Source organism: Typopeltis vanoorti, chromosome 5 (genome assembly GCF_054136105.1).
Source record: "Typopeltis vanoorti isolate ZY-2024b chromosome 5, IOZ_Tvanoo_1.0, whole genome shotgun sequence".
Lineage (NCBI taxonomy): Eukaryota > Metazoa > Arthropoda > Arachnida > Uropygi > Thelyphonidae > Typopeltis > Typopeltis vanoorti.
Window position 1 is genome coordinate 158,262,904 of NC_143553.1, and position 20,581 is coordinate 158,283,484.

Consider the following 20,581-nt stretch of genomic DNA (forward strand, 5'->3'; position numbering starts at 1 on the left):
GCACTTAAGCTGGCACAGCGTTGTCGTCTATTGAGAGTTTGTTTCGTGGCATATCTAATGTGGTTTTCTCCTTCAGTCGTTTGATGATGACGTCATAAGGACGGGTGTTATTACGCGAGAAATGATCGCAGGTATAATAAAAGTAATGTGCTGTTCTCGGCCTTTAAAAACTCTCTCGAAGCATCGGGGAAAAAAAAAAAAACCAAAACTCGTGACTAAAACAGTGGAAGGAAGTGTTCGACACCAAATTCCAGGAAGTGAGCACTGCAATCAGAGAAATGTACACATTCCATTCAGCTACTATTTCTTAAAACAGTTTCTCTGGTTGTGATGCTCACTTCTCGGAAATGAGTGTCTTCTGGTGAAATGAAATATTTAAAACTGACCAACACGAGCGTCACGTTAGCTCTTCATTTAAATAATCGGGGTGGTCCGCCGGAGAAAAAGAAAACCCTTCACTTTAACGCATATTGTTTATTGTACGCTGATAATAAAATATTTGAAATATATTACTTGACCTCATTTAGGTCATAGGATCCCCCAGCGGAAAATTTGACTATCGGCACAAAACAGCGAAACCGGTCAAGACCACATATGGCGTGGAGCATTAGTTGCCATGATGTTATATTAGTTACGTATCAGTTTATTTGTGTGTATATAAATCACGAAACCTAACATTTGTTGTCTTATAAAATATTAAATGGTGGCACCTTTACTTTGTCTGAAAGATTTTGAACTTTCTAGTAAACATAAAATACTGAGCGTCTAACGCATTTAATTTCCCAGAGGAGGTTAAGTTTTTAGCCCTAACTGACTTCTGCTAATCGGAGGGAAGAAATACCACTTCCTATCCGTCACCAAAATGTGAGCTCATGGCTATCAACGATTTTATAGCCATCTAGGCGAAAGATAAGGAGACAACCGCCGCCATCTCGCGATCCTTAACCCTAGCATTCCTCCAATTGTTGTCTGTAATATTTTAGGTTATACGGTGGACTTTTTCTAATATGCGGAGTTAAAAACCCGAGTGTTTGTGAGAAACATCCTATTTTTCTCTACCAAATGTCGAATGATAGTTCCCTAGCAGGGGCGAATGCTGGTCTTGAAATTCCCGCTTGCTCTTGTTACCATTCAGGGAGTGCGATTGAAGTCTGATTAGCGGAATAATGAATTACTGATCATTTAAAACTATATATTTAGAAATGTATGTACATTTAATCATACAAATGCAACATTTATTTTACAAATGATATTCTCTCTTTTTCAATTTAGCTACTTGAATACAAATTCTACCCTACGGTTCTTCTTTTTGAACTGGTCGATAACATCGTCATAAAAAGTTGGTTGTAACTTAATTTTCCCAAGCAACACGCACACTTGTAAAGGCTGGCTGAAGCTCACTGGCTAGAGCTACGTTGACTGCGTATGGCCCGTGTTTAAGCAACAGAGTTAGACGACGTGAAATGGCTATGCGCGCGCATGAAATCACAGTGCTGAAGCGAGGACCTGGATGCTCCCACAACCGAGCAAGCCAAGGTAGCTTGACTAGCATCGGCCTTCGATACACAACGCAAAGCTCAATTATTGCCGCGCAAGCTTAAGACGTCTTCTGTCTACAAAAATAAAAGCCTAAATGGAATACTTATAAATGCATGCATTTATTAACAAATAAATAGTATTTCTTTCTCAATTAATGAGCTTGCTCAGCAAGGATAACAAGCATGGAGAATTCGCCCCTGTTCCCTAGTTGAACTTATAATGGCATTTCTTCTAGCGGTCTAGCATTGTGGTTCCAGAAATGTTGCCACAAGGTTCTTTTTTTCTTGTTTTTATTTTTGAAACAAGTTTTGCAACGGATTTCCATTGAATTTCAATCCAAATCAGGTGAAGAAAAACTTGGAGGTCCATCTGAAAAATGGAATAACAAAACAGAAACAGAATCAGCCAATAACAGGCAGACCATCGGACACAAAATCAGATGAAAATCAGAGCAAAGTGGATTGTTTTTGTGTTCTTTGACTTTCAAAAATAAAATGAAATCTTACACAAAAAGACACCCGTAAATCATAAGGCATACCCTTAAACTTTGGCAACCTAATTAGCGTATCAGCTCTTCAAACAACAGGCTGTGGGTTCTAATCCCACCGTGGGCATGGATGTTTGCGGTTGTGTTTAGGTGAGAGATAAATTTCATCGAGCGGTGGGAGATCATCTCCCCACTTATTGGAGGCCTGAAGTGGCTTGTAAAATTTCCATGTTGGGTCTCCTGGACAGGGTTTCTGGATTATGTAAAAAAAGTACAAAGAGATGAAATTAATAAAACTTGAAAAAATATCCTTAGTCTGCCATCGTACTAATGATTTACAACCTTCTTGAGTTTGGGATCACATTAAAAATAAAATGTATCACGATAACTTTAGATTTCGCTTTTCATTAAATTTCAAGTTTTTGCACAGCGATGCTGTGGGGAACCATCTGCTCCAATATTTGGTGTCCAGAAGAGACAGACATCTAAATAGTCATCTCTTTATCAGTGATGAGAATTTTAAAAAAAATAAAAAAAGAACAAAAGGAGAAAGACATCAAGAACTGGTTTAAAAGTTACAACCATGCATTTCCTCAAAATCTGCGTTCAGCGTTGGAAAACATGTAACCCAATCTTGATACACACACGAATAAATGCAGGAAATTAGAATTTTTTAATAACTGAATGTAAAATTCCCCTTTGCCTTCTTAACGGAATCGATTCATTCATCTGCACATGACCAAGTAACTTCATATAAATCTATGAAGTATGAATCTATAAATGTTCTGACAAGACGATTAATCCTATCTGCATGCTGTGCTTATACTCAAAGACTGTAATCTCAGAGGTCTGTCAGTGTCTCGTGATGAAAAGCCTTAGGTTTTCAGAGGAAAATTCCTACCATCTGAGACTGCTTAACTTATATTTAACTCAAAAACTTTATAAATGAGAACGATCTCAAGAGAAATGTCTCATCCAATTCAGGTGTATCCAGATAGCAATTTTTCATTTGATTCCAATGAAATATTTACAATCAAAGGTGATGTTTTGCTTCACTCAATTTTTCCCTTGATTTGACCAGATATAGTTATACCAACTTGGCTTTTCTTCCATAACTCTTTGTATAACGTATATCGTTTCTCTTGCTCCATTTTCCGAGCTGAAGAAGTCTATCTAATCATTACGACGATAGAAGACAGGGTTCTCAGACGTCGGTTTTCCAAGGTATTCTAATTTTACGATCCAGTGTGCCCAGGTCCATTTATTACCGCACAGATGATAGCAAGAAATAAATAAAAAAATATAAAAACAAATCCTTCAACAGATTTTATTTCTCAAACGTAGGGTGGCACTCTTTTATCACTTACTTTAGGAAATCTGGAGAGTCGAGTTTCTACTTAGCCCTCAACAAAAACTAAACCTATGGCTGCCGATGATTCTTCTAGGTTTCAGGCATCAGGATGAGAGTACCGCACACAAATGCCGCTTCTAATCCTAAATACTAGCACTCGTACTGTTGTCTGAAAAGAGTGCGAGTTCTGTAGTCGATTTTTCTGGGATGGTCTATTAAAATCCTGTTTTCGGCAGGGAAAACCCTACTTGCTTGTGCCGGATGGCGTGTAACTTTCGGATACATATTTCCTTGTTTGATGAGAGAATTTAAGATAAATCTACTCTATAATATAAAATGATAAGGCTTTTTTTGTAACGTTTTTGTGTCACGTTTTTTGTCAAGTTATTTGAAACGTTTTGAAACTCAGGGGCTACCCTGAGTGTCGCGTCTTCAAAATTCAAGTCAGCAGAATTCAAGGAGAATCGGCCTACCAGTCCGGAAGTCGGAGGATTGGGCGCCGTATACGCCGGGGGAGGACCACCCCCTCTTTCGAGTCTTCAAAATTCGAGTCATCTGAATTCAAGGAGAACCGTCCCACCAGTCAGGAACTCGGGGGGGGGTGTAGGCGTAAGGGGGACGGATCCCCCTAGTAATAAAATAGTATTTTTAATGTCACAGTTTTAAAATCTGTACTCTAAACAGTGATGAAGTATTCGTGATATGAAGTGTACTGCACATGGGCAATCCTATGATTGCCCAAGTTCAGTACTAGACCCGTGGATTTTTCTCATCCGAGGTACTAGTGTAAAATTATGTTGACTTTTGTTAATTTTTGAATTTTTCTTATATTTAATTTTATCAGATCTTACTAAATCTCCAATTATTCTACCGGATGCTCCAATGTTAACCGGCTGCTCCGGTCTAGCATAGGCTGCTGTAGCCTCTCAACTTCAAGACGTATCATTTCAGCTGTCCTTTCGCTCTGAGGGAAAGATAATTCAGAAGCTTTCATAGACACCATTGCCACCAGTTGGTTCAGAACAACATCAAAGCGGTCCATAACGGGCTGATGCAGACGCTCGACTTCTTGTTTAACTATTTTTCGAACCTTATTCATGTCTGTTACACTTTCGGTCAACCGATCGATGTTGACTGATCCTACTCTGTCCCCTTCACTCTTATCTTGGTCCTTAGTTCTCTTCTTACACGCGTGAGGCTCCCTTTCGGTCTTAGTGTCATTAACAGAATAATTTGCGTTCTTTATCATGTTGATATAGCCGGTAGCAGATGCGGGACGAATGTCTCCGAGAATTTGCTCTTTCTCTTTCACGGCAATGTAGCATTCCTCGATATTAGTGATCTTTTTCTTGTAGGCTGTCTCCCTCAATTCTTGTTTAACTCCTAGCCTGAACTAATGGAACATCGCCCAGTCTAGGTGAGGCTTATCCTCGTTCGAGACGCTAAGACTGTTGGCAAGAGTCAGCAATCGATTGTAAAATTCCGTCGTGGTTTCTTTATCTTTTTGCGTACTTCTCTTCAATTTCCACAAAAACTTCTCCATCTCGAAAACTAGGAAATTAGCACTTCTTTAAATTTAGAATATTCCAGAGTTTCCTTCAATATAGGAGAGGAATATAGGAAATTCTTTGTCTTCCCTGTAAGCTTGCTATGCAGTAAGATGAGGAGCTTCGAAAATCAGTGCACCTGCCCACCTTCCTTAACTCTTCGACGTAACTGAAGAAAGCTAACACGTCGTCGGTCTCCTCCCCAGAAAATTACGGGAAGACTTGCTGTGGATTAATGGTCCGAAAGACTTCATCAACATCCATTCCAGAACTTGATGGTTGAGCCATACCTGTATATTAGTTTACACTATAAATTTACCCTCTCATAAAATTTGCTTCCAAAATTCTTAAGAGCTTAACTGCCTGATTTTAGCTCAAAACCTACTCACTTTAATTCACCACACTCTTTGATTAAACGGGTAAATCAAATCTCCTGTTGACTGCGCCATTGTAAAGTTATGTTCATGTTTTTAAATTTTTAAATTTTTCATATTTAATTTTATCAGATCTTACTACATGGGCTGTTCAATAAGTAATAAGACTAATTTTACTGTGATGAAACCACTCATCACAATATTAATTCCTGTGGAATAAAGAAATGTTGCGTATGTATTAACAAAAGAGGTTGATAGATGGCGTATACGGGCTGATGTGCCAGAGTGTCACGTGACTAAACGCAACTGCTCATCGGCGCGCCTACGAGGTGCGACCAGTCTTCAAAATGGAAGCGTCCTTGGAACCACGTTATGTGATTAAATTTTGTGTGCGTTTGTAAAAATCGGCATCGGACACTTTCAACATGATACGCGAAGCTTTCCACGATGAAACAATGTCGAGGGCAAGTGTTTTTCGCTGGCATAAAACTTTTAAGGAAGGAAGGCACAATGTGGAAGATCTTGAACGTGAGGGAAGACCTTCAACGTCCATCACAGAGACAATGATCAACACAGCAGATTATCATCAAGCACGTCAAAAGGAAGCGTCCATTGCTGAAGAATGGCTTCTTATTGCACCACGATAATGCAAGGCCACATATTGCTGGTTGTGTAGTGGACGTTTTGTAGAAGAACAACACAGATATCCTACCACACCCTCCATACCGTCCTGATCTCGCACCGTGCAATTTCTGCCTGTTTCCTCAGCTCAAGAAGCCACTAAGAGGCCGCCATTTCTAAAGCAATAAAGCATGTGTAAAAGCTGCGGAAGCGGTTTTGAAAGTACTCTAAAAAACGGACTCTCACATGTGTTTAAGAAGTGGACGCAACGTTGGGACAAATGCATCGCGTCTCACAGTAGTTACTTCGAAAAAGACCATGTAAATGATGACGATTAAAGGTAATCTGTTTTCTGTATAAATATAGTCTTATTACTTATTGAACAGCCTACGTAAATTTCCAATTAAATCTTCAATTATTCTACCGGCTTCTCCAATGTTAAATTACGTCAAGTTTGATATATACCTTTACCTATCTACCTTATTTAGTCATTTTTGTCTCTCTTAATTATCTCTTAAGTCTCATTGATTCCTTATTCATACAAATCTTATTTCTCTAACTGTTGGCTGCTATAAACGTATTGAATGATAGTGAACCACACTGTTAACAAGGACACTGCTTCAGGCTAGAGCCAATCCCTTTGTATAATTCTGGTATTAACCCCGTTTCTAATTTTGGAAAAATTTATTTGTTAATGCTGCGCCATCCAAAATTATTTGAGTAGAGAAGCTTCGTCGTCTGGGAGAAAACACTCAGAGTGGCACAATATTCAATATTCATACAATTACTATTCCAAATTTCACCAAAACGTATGTTTCAATTTTACTGCAGGCATAACTATCCCCATTTTTTTTTGTTTCCACAGGTTCTACTCATAAAGTAGAACCTGTGGAAACAAAAAAATTTGGGGATAGTTATTGAGAACATTGAGAACATAGATCAGGCAAGTTATTAGGTTGACAAGAAAGGATTTATTCATTAAACAATATGATGCAATTACTGATAATTACTTAACTAAACTAATTCAATCGTGCAGGTATAACCTGGGCATTCCTAATCTTTTTCAACATGAATCAATATCTAACACTAAACACATTATGAATTCCTTCTAATTACTTAACATGCTTAGTTAATCCAAATCTTGGTCTCAGGAACTATCTGACTATAACAGAACTATATATTCAATCACAACGCTTTGCAAGTCCTCATACACACAGCTATAACATTCTATATGTGGATCAGATAAGTTCTTCCGAAGAAAGAACTTATCAGTTCCTATCTTCGTTACAATCTAACATTCCTGTACATACAAAAGATTTAAAAAGTTCTTACATTACCACGGCATTGGGATCAATCTGGCTTTCTCTTTCGATCATGTGTTATATTCTTATGGTTCGTTGTTTCTTCCTCCGGTTTACTCTTTCAGAAAGGACTGGCTAGCGGATGCGTTCACGATTCACTTCCTTCAATGTAGGCGAGGTTGGTCTGCGGGGATCGGTCCACGTAGCCCTGCATATCATCTCAGTCTATGCTGATCATACCGCTGTGCCGAGGCCTATGCTCGCGTTGGATCTCTGTCTGACCGCATAGCTGCCTATGGACATCGTCCTTCTCGACCGCACTCGAACTTCCTTCTCCGGGAACGACAGGAACAAGATGAAAAAAGCCTCGAGTTGGCGATGCCAAGCTCTATATATTCACCGCTGTGATATTCTCCCTACTATGTCATTGTTTTTACCCAGGGCACCTAATTGATCTGCACTCCGTGCCGTTGCTCCTCCTTGCGTGTCCACGGGCAACTCCCGGGAGCTTTTTAGACTTTGCATACGCGACTGCCTCCTGACATGTTTTTAATCCGATTATCTCTTCTGTAACTTTGATCTAAACTTTGGCATGCTAACATTTTTTTACCTATTTTCAAACTGTTGTTTTCACAAAGGCACTTAATTTTATAATGCATAAGCATTTTTTTTATCATGGATTTTATCGTTATTTTTCAATCAATTTCACCTTTACCAATATACAAATATTTCTCCGAGAATTTTGATACTTGTTAAATGTAGTATAATAAATTTTCTCCTTCATTCAAGATTTATCACTAGCGTACTATACGTTTACTATACGTTAAAGACCCACAAAAATAATAATAATTAATTAATATGCTAGTCAAGTTGAAATTTAATTCAGTATTGCTTATTCTGCCAAGTGCATTTTAAATCGCACGATGGAAATCGGGGCAGAAGTGTTTAGCTCCATCACAAAGAACGCTCTTACCTAATCGAACCACGTAGATGGGGCGATTGTGTTGATCCCTGTACGGCAAGTACAGATGTCGGTTTTCAGCCAAAGTATCCTTGATGGTGGACGGAAGCAAGTTCTGGTAGACAGGATTCCTGGCTCGGATGTCGTAGTAGTTTAGCACCAGCTTAAACGAACGGTCGCATTGGAACTTACGGGCTCGGAGAAATCGGAGCAGGAAGGGATCGTCCGTGCGGGCTATCAGTCCATTCTCTCGTTCATCTGTGCGAAATAAAAATAAAAAAATCACATTACATAAAAATGGCTTTCAAGCCCATTTTGACTATATGAGGTGTATTGCATTCGCCTAAAGTCCCCAACCCTTTCAACTAATATCCTGGTGTTCATAATATTTCATGTTCTTATGGCCTTACTGACGCAGGGAAGACCTCTAGAGGTTTGGAAATTAAACAAGAACAGCATATTGGAGGCGTTAATAACAACTGAGGAGGCAGCTTGGGCCTAGCTTTTCATTTCTCACACATAAACGCATCATAACATTGAATAGGAAAAGAGCTCCATGCCTTACATAGAAGACAAACTGATTGCTCGCAACATAAAAGAGCCTACGATGGTTATTCACTCACAAGGCACACTCGACAGAAACCATGGAACGATCATAAGTGATATTTGGAAACCGTTCATTAGATCTTTCCACACGTCAGACTTTAAATCTTCCGCCAACCATCTTGCCTTCATCACTGAGCAATAGTTAACCTGTGCTAATCCCCACGCTGTACGTGGTTTGCGTTTCAACTTGTAACAGTTTCTACACGTTCTCTATTTTAGTAATGTTATAGTTCACGTTAGCCTTGTGGCGAAACTAGTCAGTTTCGTTTATTTATTATGACGGTCAAAACCCAACCTACTTCTTTTTATGTGTTTTTTCTGGTCAATGAATATGTAAAAACAAGTTTACATATTCATCATAAATAATAATAATAATAATTTTTTTATGTCTCAGATAAATTGCATACATAAATACTGTAATATTTATGACACATTACAATTGTGATTAACAGATACTTGCAAGTTAATAATTTTCTTCCTCGAAGCTTAGCAGAGCTTATCAGAGGAAGTTAATAGATGATAGATGGTGGTGGTTTCATGGTTATGTTCCTGTAATGATCGCAAGCCATGTCATGATTTTACTGTTTATTGGTACGTGCTTGGAAGATTTCAAGTGCCATTACAGTTTAACTTTTTTTCTTTTTTTTTTTTGCAAATAGGATTGGATTTAGACATGGCGTGTTTGTTTCTTTGTGTTCTTGTAGTGATGGTTTTTGAGAGGGGGTTTGTCATAGGCTTGTGTGTGTGTGTGTGTGGGTAGAGAGAAACAGGAATTGCTCTAATTTTCATTCTCGCTGTAATATTTATACAGCGCCTGTTCCAGCTCTCTGTATGTTCCTAGGTTTCTGTTGTCGAACGGCAGTTTGTTTATCATGTCAGGTACGTAGAAGTTTCGGGTGGCTTTGCCGTGTTGATTGTTATATGTTATGTAGTTTGTTGACTGTGGTCTTGTTGTTTGATATGTTTTTCTGGTTACTCTATAGGTCGGGCTGTAGTAATATTTTTACATGATTGTGTAGTGGCATAAGGGTTTCACCTTAAATATTTTGTGTTTTGTCCGTGCTTCCTGCATAAGAGTGGGTTGTTCCCAGAATATCAGTTTTACCATTTTATCATGCAACCATTGTAACCTGTTAAGTCTGTAGTCTGCTCAGAATGAGTATGATGCGATTGCATATCTTCAAATGTTTTCACATAATGCTTTAGAGATTAGTATTTTTATGTGGGTTGGGCAATGTCTTATAATCTGTATAGTTTGCTTGTTATTATCCTAAGCTTGGTATGTAGGTAGTTTCTATGGCTATTCCAACTTTGATCAGCATCGAAGTGAAGTCCAAGATAGCGTGTTGTTTTCACCTGTGTGATGGTTGTGATTTTTAGGTTCTGTGCTTTGTGTATAGGAGGATAAATGTCGGACAGTGAGATATTTAGTTTCTATGAGCAGGGTTTGAGGGTTTTTGAATATCATTAGTTTTGTTTTTCCAGGGTTTATATAGATTTTACTTTTTAGGGGAAGGTGGCTTATGTCGTGTGTGTATATTTTAAATAGAATGGGAGATAGGACAGCTCCTTGTGGTACTCCACAGGTTACATGTACCTCTTTGCTGTACGCTGATCCTATACGTGTGGTGTGCTTTCTGTTTTTCGTGTATGCTTTAAATCACTGCAGTAGGCGACCTCCAATTCCGATATGCGTTAGTTTTGTTAACAAGGTTTTGTGTGTTAGTGTGTCAAATGCTTTTGTTAGGTCAATGAATACCACTAATTTTATTCTGTTTTTATCCAATGCAGCGTTTATTAGATCTGTGAAATCTTTCAGGAGTGTTGCTGTTCCTTTATTCTTTTGAAAGCCATATTGTGTTTTGGGTATGATTTGAAATTTTTCAACGTATGTGGAGAGTTTGTGATGCACGATGCGCTCCATGATTTGATTGATTACAGACAACGTGGCGATGGATATGTAATTACTTATAGTGTTTCTTTTTCCCTGTTTGTGTATGGGTGTGATTAATGCACTCTTTAGTGTTTCAGGTATGTGTCCCGTTTCGAAGATTTGATTTAACAGTTTTTGTATAACTGGAAGTAAGTTGGTTGAGTGTTTTTTGATGTCTTTTGGTCTGATTCCGCCTATCCCCGGTCCTTTGTTAGGGTTATTTTGTTGAATTACCAGTGATAGTTCTTCTTTTGTTACTGTGGGGAACCACATCGACTGGGTTTCTCGTGGACCTAGTGGAGAATGTTCGTTCGTGTGAGGAAAGGTTGTTTCTTGTAGTTTTTGGACAGAGTTCACGAAGTGCTGATTAAAGTTGTTTGCCAACTGTTTGATGGATTTGGGGTCACAGGCAAAGCTGTATTTTATTGTTTCTGAGGCAGTGGTTCTGTGTATATTGTCCAGCATTTCATTAATCAGGTGCCAGGTTTTCTTTATGTCATTCTGAGCTGTTGTTAATTTGTTGCTGTAATAGTTTCTTTTTGTCGTTCTAATCTGGGTTGTTAGGAGATTCCGTTTTCTATTTTATTCAGCTTTGAAAGCGATATTGTTCGGCGACTTCTTAAGTTGTTTCCATACGGCATCTTTTCTTTGTATGTCTGTTAATATGTTTTCTGTTATCCATGGATTTTGTTTCGTTTGGGGGCGTATTTTTATTTTTGTTAATGCTTTGTTATATATTTTGTTAAATGCAAGTTTAAGATTATTATATACAGCTTCAGCAGACAGCTTCTAAAGATGCTATCTGCATCCAGTTTGTGTTTCTATTTTATCGTTTACTATTGTTTCGTTTAGAATGCTATAATACTGTTTTGTAGTCTCAGTGAGTTTTATGGGTTCTGGTTCAGGTGTAACTGTAATGCTGTGAAATAATGGTGTGCCAGTTTGCATGTTATGACGGCTACTGTGTGGCTGTTTGGAGGGGCCCGTATATTTACATGGTCAATGCAGGATGAAGTTGTATTTCCGACTATCTCTTCTCGTGTGTACGACTGTATGGATGGGGTTATGTTATATGCCGATAATAGGTCTAGGTATTGTTCTGTGTTGTTATTTATGTTCCTAATGTTTATATTAATGTCTCCTATTATTAAGTATTCTGAGGTGCCTACTTCCGTGGTTGAAAGCCATCTGTTTAGTTCTTCTAGGAATTTTGTGGTGCTTAAGTTGGGTGGTCTGTATATTGTATTTAATATCAGGGAGTTTTCTTGTTTGATGTTTTTAATTTCGATGCATATGTTTTCTGCGTATTCTAATTTATAGTTTATTTCTGTTACTTCTAGTTTATGTTTGGTAAATATTATTATACCACCGCCTCGTTTTGTTTGTCTGCAGTGTTTGTGTTGTTGGAAGTGTGACATTTGGTAGGTGGATGCCTCTTCGTTTGTTAGATACTTCAGTTAGTATTAAAATATCTATGTCGTCTATAACTTCCTTCAGATAAGCTTGCAGGGTCAGCCAGTATATTTGAATGCTTCTGATGTTGATGTGAGGAATAGTTAGTCCTGTTTTGGGGATTGTCACTTGTTTCCATTCTGTTATTGATTTCAGAGTGTGATAATTATCATGTTCCGGGGTGATTACTTCTGCTTGATGGTCTACATTCATGTTGGTTGGTGTGTTGTTCCTTCTTTACGAGTTGTCAATATTCCTTTCAATGTGGCAACCTGTTGAGGTCTTATACGGATTTTATTTCGATTGATTTTGCGTCTTGTGTCTTTCTAAGGAATATTTTGCTGTCTCTGATCCATATAAAGTGGTACTGTTTTTCTGTTTTTACGGAAGCAATTCCAGCGAGCATCTCAATGCTCACATGATAGATTGAGTAGGAATGTTTGTTCTGCAATGAAGCGAGTTGCTGAAGTCAGTCTTTAGCAAGCTACAAGCAAGTAGATCAATTGGGAAAGGGCCCTGATCATAAACAGAGGAGGAGGGAAAATAGTTACTACATTGTAAAAAGTCCCCTCAGATGTAAGGGATCCCAAAACCTTAATTATTAATGTGCTATCTTTAAAGTACTAGTGATTAAAAAAATATCCTTTCTTTGTATATATATTATATATAATAGAATAGAATTTATATATAACAGATGAAAACTAAAGGTTTTCTTTCCATTTTACTTATTTTGTAATCTTCGTATGACATCAAAAAGCTCTTTTTCTGGATAATAAATATTGGTTTCATAATAGCACGAAATTCTTCTTCGTTAATAGCATAACGTCTCATCTTCGTTAAGAGAGAGAAGACATTGGTGATTTGAGGGTTTTGTTGTTTGTTTGTTTTTTTAAAAAAGAAAAAAAAAGGAAAGAAATGCAACGCTTCCTTTCATATCTTAAAAACCAACGATGCTCCTTCATAATGAAAGAGCCTGCAAATGTCCTGAACGACATAATTAACGACTAATTTCAGATGGTGGTTGATTAGGCTCTCAATCCTACTCGCTTCAAATTAATTGCACGCTCACTTACTCATTCCCAGTTGTTTCTTTATGAGCCTTTAAACTTAGGTTCCTAATCATCATCATCCCCTAACTGCAGTTTCAAAGCCCGCGTGCCAAACACAACTAAGCCGCCTTTATTGAAGTCACTTCTGCAACTGCAAGATATTAGCGACTGTGCTCAATGTGTGCGATCTCAGAGCGGCTTCGATGTTTTGGGGGACAAACCGTCCTACAATCTCCTACGAATGATACTCACTTATCTTCATTTCATAATGTGCTATTACTTGTTACGATTTTTATTCAAACGGAAGTCTCTTTCGACCAATGGGAGCACGTCATGTTAAAAGGGGGAAAAATCAGTCGATTTTTTTTATAGTTTTTTGTTCGAATAAATGCAATATAAACGGTATTCAACCATTAGTAGTAAAAATCAGGTCATAGGAAAAGAAAGAAAGGTAGAAATTGGTAAAATAACAAAGAAATGGAGTTATTACGACTATATTTCACCCTAGGTGTAATACAGACGTAATCAGAAAGGACTCAGCTTCAAATGCCCCTTGATTTACTTTCAATGGAAACTTCCAAGCACTATCGCTGAATTCTTCAATAAATGGCATTATAGATGAGATTTCGGAATAATCATTAAGTAAACAAAAGAGGATTATTCAAAAAAAATTAAAAAAAAACATTTGTGCGAAATCCCACCTCAAAAAAGCAATTGGTATCGATGCCGCGTATGTCAGATATTCCGTGGCTACTCTAGGGACCCAACGCGGGATATTTCAAGCCACTTCAGTCCTCCAATAAAGTGCAGCAATCTCATAGCGGCGATAGACTTTATCTCGGAGAGCTAATTCGCTATCCACTCAGCAAAAAATGACCTTCGATTGAAGGCGAAGTAGCAGGCCTCATGTGAAGTAATTCCCTAAAATCCCGAAGGATTTCTTTCCGTAAAACAGGCAAAGTGGACAGAAGAACAAACGCGATTAAGAGGCACAATACACTGGCTTCATTTGCCTCAGTTGTTCCGGCTGTAACGCCAAAACAGCTTCAGCTGTAACTGTAATTGCAATATAATATATTTGCATATCAGAAAAATAAAATAAAACAAAAACTCACTTTCCAACATCTCTCGCAGTGCCTTGACCCCTTCGCTGCGCGTTTCGCTGTCCTCATTTAACTCCTCTTTTGCTTGCCGAATTATGTCCGGTGTTAACGTTGTGTCTGTCAGTGGCCGGTAGATGGCGGTGTCCACGCCATTACTCTCCATGTCGGGAATGCTGAAAAACGAGTACAAGAGTTTTATGTATAATAAATTTAATGCTAATAAACTAAGCGAAGAAATATTCTAAAGTTCTTATTAAATTAATATTCTTATTTAACTGAATAAAATTAAGTACAAATAGCTTTACGTGTCGAAATAATTAACGCACTTGAGTATATAACAATCACAATTGGATGGGATTAAATCCGGATTGTTAATCAGAAGATTTTACATTTGCCGGTCTGGTTGGTCCAGTGAATAACTTTTTCTGTTGGTTTCGAATCCAAATGTTAACGTGGATGATTTGTGAATATCTTTAGCAGGGAGATGAATTTTATTGCTAACCTTCATTCTGTTTATTGGAACTACGAAGAAGCTTGAGAGGTTTCTTGTTCAGCCTCGACAGCAGGGTTTCTAGATTGTGTAATCTTTAGACCGCTCACTGCACTAATATGCTGTGCTAGGATAGCAGGCTTGCGCGGATAGGTACATAAAACACTTGCTCAAAAGTTGCCGATATGCGAGTTCTGGTCAAAACTATACGAGAAAAAATAGTTTTTGAAGAGATATTAAACAGCTGAAAGTTGCTCTGAGTTATCTCCTACCAAGTCGATCCCACCTCACTCCCCATGACTAGTATAGAATGATTGTGTAGAACTATAATTCTTCGATGCATTTCTATAGACCTGTGTGGGAATACCATTTAGCTGCAGTGTCTTATTTAGTTGTATACTCAAGGCATTTTAAAATGCTACCCAATTCACGGTGCTTCCAGCCAGAGGATCTACCAAGAAAGAATTTAAGTGATGTAGTTACAGCACTTAAATACATTAAATCCAAAAAGTGTAAATATATATAATTCATTGTTATTATATGAATGCTGTAAAAATGCAATCTTATTCATCGTCAACTATAAATTACCAACTACAGTGACTATTATTAATACATTGTACAGAAAAAAAGGGAAAATTTGTATGAAATTCACTTTAAAAAAAATCAGAACTATATCTATTGTAAATATGTAATCATATGAAAATCATATATGCTGTATATACCATAATTTTAATAATAAAAGAGGATCGAATTTAAAAAAATATGCAATCAATATATGTATCATATGTAGTCAAATGTATGTAATGTAATCATAAATTTTAATAAAAAAATTATTATTATTTATAAAAAATACCTCATTCACAGATACCGCAACCCTTGCCAAACCAACATTAAAACGCAGTCTGCCTTGGAAAAGCATAAATATAGAAGACTACAGTTTGTGCCAACGACTGTCGTGCCTTTTGTTGGGCGCTCGTAAAAGCTCCTGGGTGTAACTTTTATCCGCCTCCTTCTCACCCAAATGGCAGTATTTCAGCATCGTTTTTTTTTACCCGAAAAAAAAAACTTTTACGCTGATCCGCTACATCTCTTAAACTATTCCTTGCATCCATGCATCCAGTGGTATCCTTCCGTCAGAAATACATCAAAAGAATCTTCAACCTTCAAGGTTCAACCTTCAATCTTCAAGGTTTCTGATACTGATTACATTCCCCTAATTGTGCTCACGATTGGGTTGCTGACCTACACATGTTATACCCGGTAGCATCCACCCACACAACATGGAAGCAAGCTCCTATTCAGCCGATTAGAGGGGGGGGGGGGAGGAGACAAGTGTGTACCACAAACAACCCACCCATTGCTCTCAGTCTAGTGCTGGCAAAAATAATCAAGAGTTAACTTCTACAAAGCTTGAAGAACTGTCAACTAATCAGTAACCAATTCCACAAAGAAGATCCATAGCAGACTTCCTTTATGAGTAGGTCATGTGCCAGTGAAAGGGGTTAACGAAACCTGTGCTCGTGCACTCGACGTTTCCAACGAATATTGTAGAGTTGAGCATCGAAGCATCGAGACTTTTCAGAAAATTCTCAACTAAGGATCTGACTTCCACTCCTTGAATTGGATTGTTAGTTAAATAATTAACTAACAATCTCTTTCTCTCTCTCTCTCTCTCTCTCTCTCTCTCTCTCTCTCTCTCTCTCACACACACACACACACACACACACACACACACACACACACACACACACACACACACAACACATTGTCCCAGTTGTAAGGTGTATCAGACTGGCTATGACTTCTTGAAATTGACTTTCCAGCCGGTTCTTCACCTACGCAGCTCTTACATTGATCCGCTTGCTCGATGTTCAACCACCTGCTTTAAAATTCAAGCATCGTGTATGTTTTCAAGCTTCAGACCTGCGAGTTCTGGACGTGCACGGAACGATCAAAGGTAATATTTGCTAAGTAAGTTGTCATGCAGTTGGAAAACTGTGTTCAGACAGGTACTTACCTACTGAAAAAGGAATCGAAGGCGATCACGGGACTTGCAGATAATTTACAAATAGAACAACCTTCTTACTATTCTAGTTCTACGCAGGCATTGAAAGTGCGTGGAATGAATAACATCGAAAGTACTTCGTGGTTTCAATGTTTAAATACCTTCTACCAAATTTACTGCATTGAAGATTTTATCGTCATATTCATACTACGACCGACAATTTATCGAACTACACTTAAATTGCATTGCTCTCTCTCTCTCTCTCTCTCTCTCTCTCTCTGATTAAATTTTATCCTGGAAAGTGTACTCACCCGTTCAAAACCTGCTCTGGTTAATAACACACTAAAACCAGTAGGCCTCTTCGATACTCTCTCTCTCTCTCTTACTTTGCTCCCGCCCTGTTCAATTTGTTGTTAACCTTGGGGGGTTAACAACACTCGCTTCCAGACGACCTCTGATTTCATCACCGGAATGAGTTCAGAGAGCGCGCGAGACTGAACCGCTTTTAATTTGGAGACTTTCCTTACCAGTAAATAAAAAACGTTCGAAACGAAGGGTTGAATTGACGATGTCTGAAGGGGATTGTAAAATGCTTCATTAAGCAAATGTCACGATGAATATCGCAATAAAAGTCATGTCGAATTTGGTGCTTGTCGAATGAGTGTTTACGTCAAATGCAAAAATTCTTCTGATTGTCTTTTTATTTACTTATTTTTATTGTATTTATTTTTCTTTTGCATCAGATACCTGAATTATAATTCCTCGGACAACCGTCTGGTCAAGCAAAGTCAAGTATAGCAATCTTTTCTTGAGTCTCCACGAATCAATGTGTAGAAAGGACCAAATTTATTTGTCCATTATAAATTGGCAGTGTTTGATGGGCGAGAGGAAATGGAAAGGTCAAGTTAAAAATCATATTAGTGCAGAATACACTACTTTCCAACATTACTTTCCAATAAAGGAGCAAATATTTAATTCGAAATATACTTCAAGAAACTGAGTTATAAACAGTGCATTCTTCTGTCTTGACTTGTCGATATTGATACATAAAAAACCTTCACATATTGAATTTAATGAGGTAAGTGAAAAATATTTAGCGGATCCAGTGAAGTTCGAGACCTACATCACTAGACAAAATATTCTTGATTCCTGCAAATAGTCTAATCACCGGAGGGGTGCACCTCTGCCGCCAGAAAGGTCGTGGATACTCCTAGAACTGTCAGACTTGAAAATATGTTTCAGCAAAACTTTGAAACAAAAATTAAGCCTTCAACTAGATAACGTTTTCAAAAGACGAATTGTTTTCCTATGGATTGCTTTCATAAACCGCCAGAATTATAAGGATTGTGATAGCTTCAGTCCGAAGTCACCAATGGACTACAAGAACCCGAACAGAGGAACTTTTTCTGGCTTTTTTTATTCAGCCAGCTTCCCTGTATCAATCTTAGGCGGATACAATTAAGGGATTTTTTTTTATTATTATTATTCCAGAAACTCTGATTGAAACTCTAGTTTCAAGGAGAAACATGAGTTTTAATCTTGATCCTTGAACGCTTCTCCGGAGAAGCGTTCCAGGAAAAGCAGTCATCGAATAATTCACGTTATTTTGCAGAATAATATTAGTTATAGTTTAGGAACATAAAATGGAGGGTTTGTTTGTATAATGGCTGCCTTAAAGTCTTAAAATCATCGGTAGCTCTGAACTGAACTTTAGTGACAATTAATACTAATCATTGTCCACCTAATGATTTTCAAAGGTAAGTTAGAGATAAAGAAGTTCCTCCTACTCGCCTTGTGGAATACAAAGCGTTGGCGGATTTATTTATTCGTTCATTCATTTATGTAAAAAACTTAGCACACGCGGAAAGTATGGCAAAATAATTAAAAATACAATTAAACCATTTTTATGTAATTGAATTTATATACAAATCTAATTGGCTCGTGCGGCTCAGTGGAAGTGAGTTAGCATCCTCTACGCTAGGCCGCCAAAGATAGTAAAAAACCCCTCCGGAAACTCTGATTTATCGTCCGTAAACTCAAGAAAACCGGCATTATCAGACAGTAACACATCCTGTATGGTTAGACATCAAGATATGGCAGCACTTATTGCCGCTTATAATTTGTGATAGTCATGGGCCAGCTATCTTTGATTGGCTACTGGTGGAGATTAAACTGCCCACTCAGTCTCCAAAAGTTAGATACAGATAAAACGGAAAGGCCGATTCCCTGTACTGGAAGAAAAGGTGTTAACTGATTTTTTTAAAACAAATGTGTACTATGTAGAAATTCAGATATGCATTTTTGTGTAATACCCACCTAGAAACACACTAGTTAAACAATGACTATGAGGACTAATTCGCCACTCTAGATGTACTCACAAACCACTTAGCTTTGTAACCCACCATTAGACACCGCTAGAAGGTTGGGAGAAACCTTAGCTGTTACCCTTGACATTTCCAGAACATTTGGTGGTCTGGCATCGGAGCTAACTTAGTAACCTGCAATCGTTTCCTTCACCATCCACTCTCTGTAACTGTGTAACCATCTTTTTGTTTCTCTGGTCATTCACGTGTGTCACAGTGGATGACTTCGATTTCTTTCCACAAGCCTGGAAAAGACGGTGAAAAGAAATCCAAAGAAACTCTCCACCAAGCCTGGCTTCAAGGCTCTGTTCTGTTCTCACCTACCTCAAAGCCTCCCTGCAGTTTTGCTGATGATAAAGCACCGCATTCGTGCTGCTCAGACGAAAACCCATGCGGCTCATAAACATCCCAGGTTTTAAGATCGTGTACAACCAACACTACCCTAACTGCAGATCTCCAAAACATTCTTTTAAGAGGCGAAGGTAATATCACGATCAATGCTACAAAAGTATAGTCGGACTTATATCTCGAAATAACGATAGCAATTCTCCATCTTTTACCTTCAACTGTACACAAATCTCCAGACAGAATCAGATCGATTAGAATTCTTGGATTAATAATTACCAGTAGCCTTTCCTGGTATAAACAATCACAAACACATGACATTAATGACTAATACTGTCTGCTCAAGACATGTCTTTTCATTCTTCTGGCCATCAACTGTGTTGAAATCATATTTTTGAGTAGTGCACCTAAAACTTCCCAAGAATTCTCGACACTGTTCCAAAGGAGAACAAATCGGATCGAAGATGATCTCGCTCTCTGATATAGAGATTTTCTCCTGCAAATTTAAGAAACTATTTCCACGTTATGTCTGTTTTGTAAAGATACTTCCATGGACACTGCTCCAATGAACTGAAATTCGTCATTGCTTTCCACTGATCCTCTTAAAACACGAGAGTGTAACTGTGCCCAATATGCCATTAAAATCCAACTCTAAACAAAACCAAAACTGCTTCTCCTCCTCTTTCTCTTTTGTCCGATCTATCCCTGTCCTCTGGAAAACAGCCATCTTCGTGAATTATTTCCAAACAACCAAACTTGCAAATCTTCAAGGAATATATCAATACAATTCTTCTTTCACCAATTACAGGTTCTTTCACCTGTAGTTGGTAGAATTACTATAAAAAAGAATATTTAAATTAATCACACAGAACCCTTGGCATCACGATTCCAGTTACAGAATCTGTCTACAAAGTCCTTATGGTGGTTGTGTTGCTGTCAATGTGCTTTGAGAGATGAGACGGTATGAGACAGGCTAATCCATCTTCAACTGCAAAGTCTTTATAAAGCTTTTACTAGTCGTAGACGGAATTCGAACCCGTATTTCCTGTCAAAA

The 20,581-nt window shown here is 38.0% G+C and overlaps 1 protein-coding gene across 1 annotated transcript in view; it reads right to left on the reverse strand.

The window, feature by feature from the left end:
* The window catches only part of LOC150106993 (alpha-tocopherol transfer protein-like), a 35,967-nt gene extending 21,480 nt beyond the window's left edge, over positions 1-14,487 (reverse strand). The window contains exons 1-3 of the mRNA XM_090393534.1: positions 14,337-14,487; positions 8,194-8,439; positions 5,139-5,214 (exon numbers count right to left, since the gene is read on the reverse strand). Of these exons, the coding sequence (XP_090249660.1) occupies positions 5,139-5,214; positions 8,194-8,439; positions 14,337-14,487 (473 nt within the window). The remainder of the gene's footprint in view (positions 1-5,138; positions 5,215-8,193; positions 8,440-14,336) is intronic.
* Positions 14,488-20,581: the final 6,094 nt, after the last annotated feature.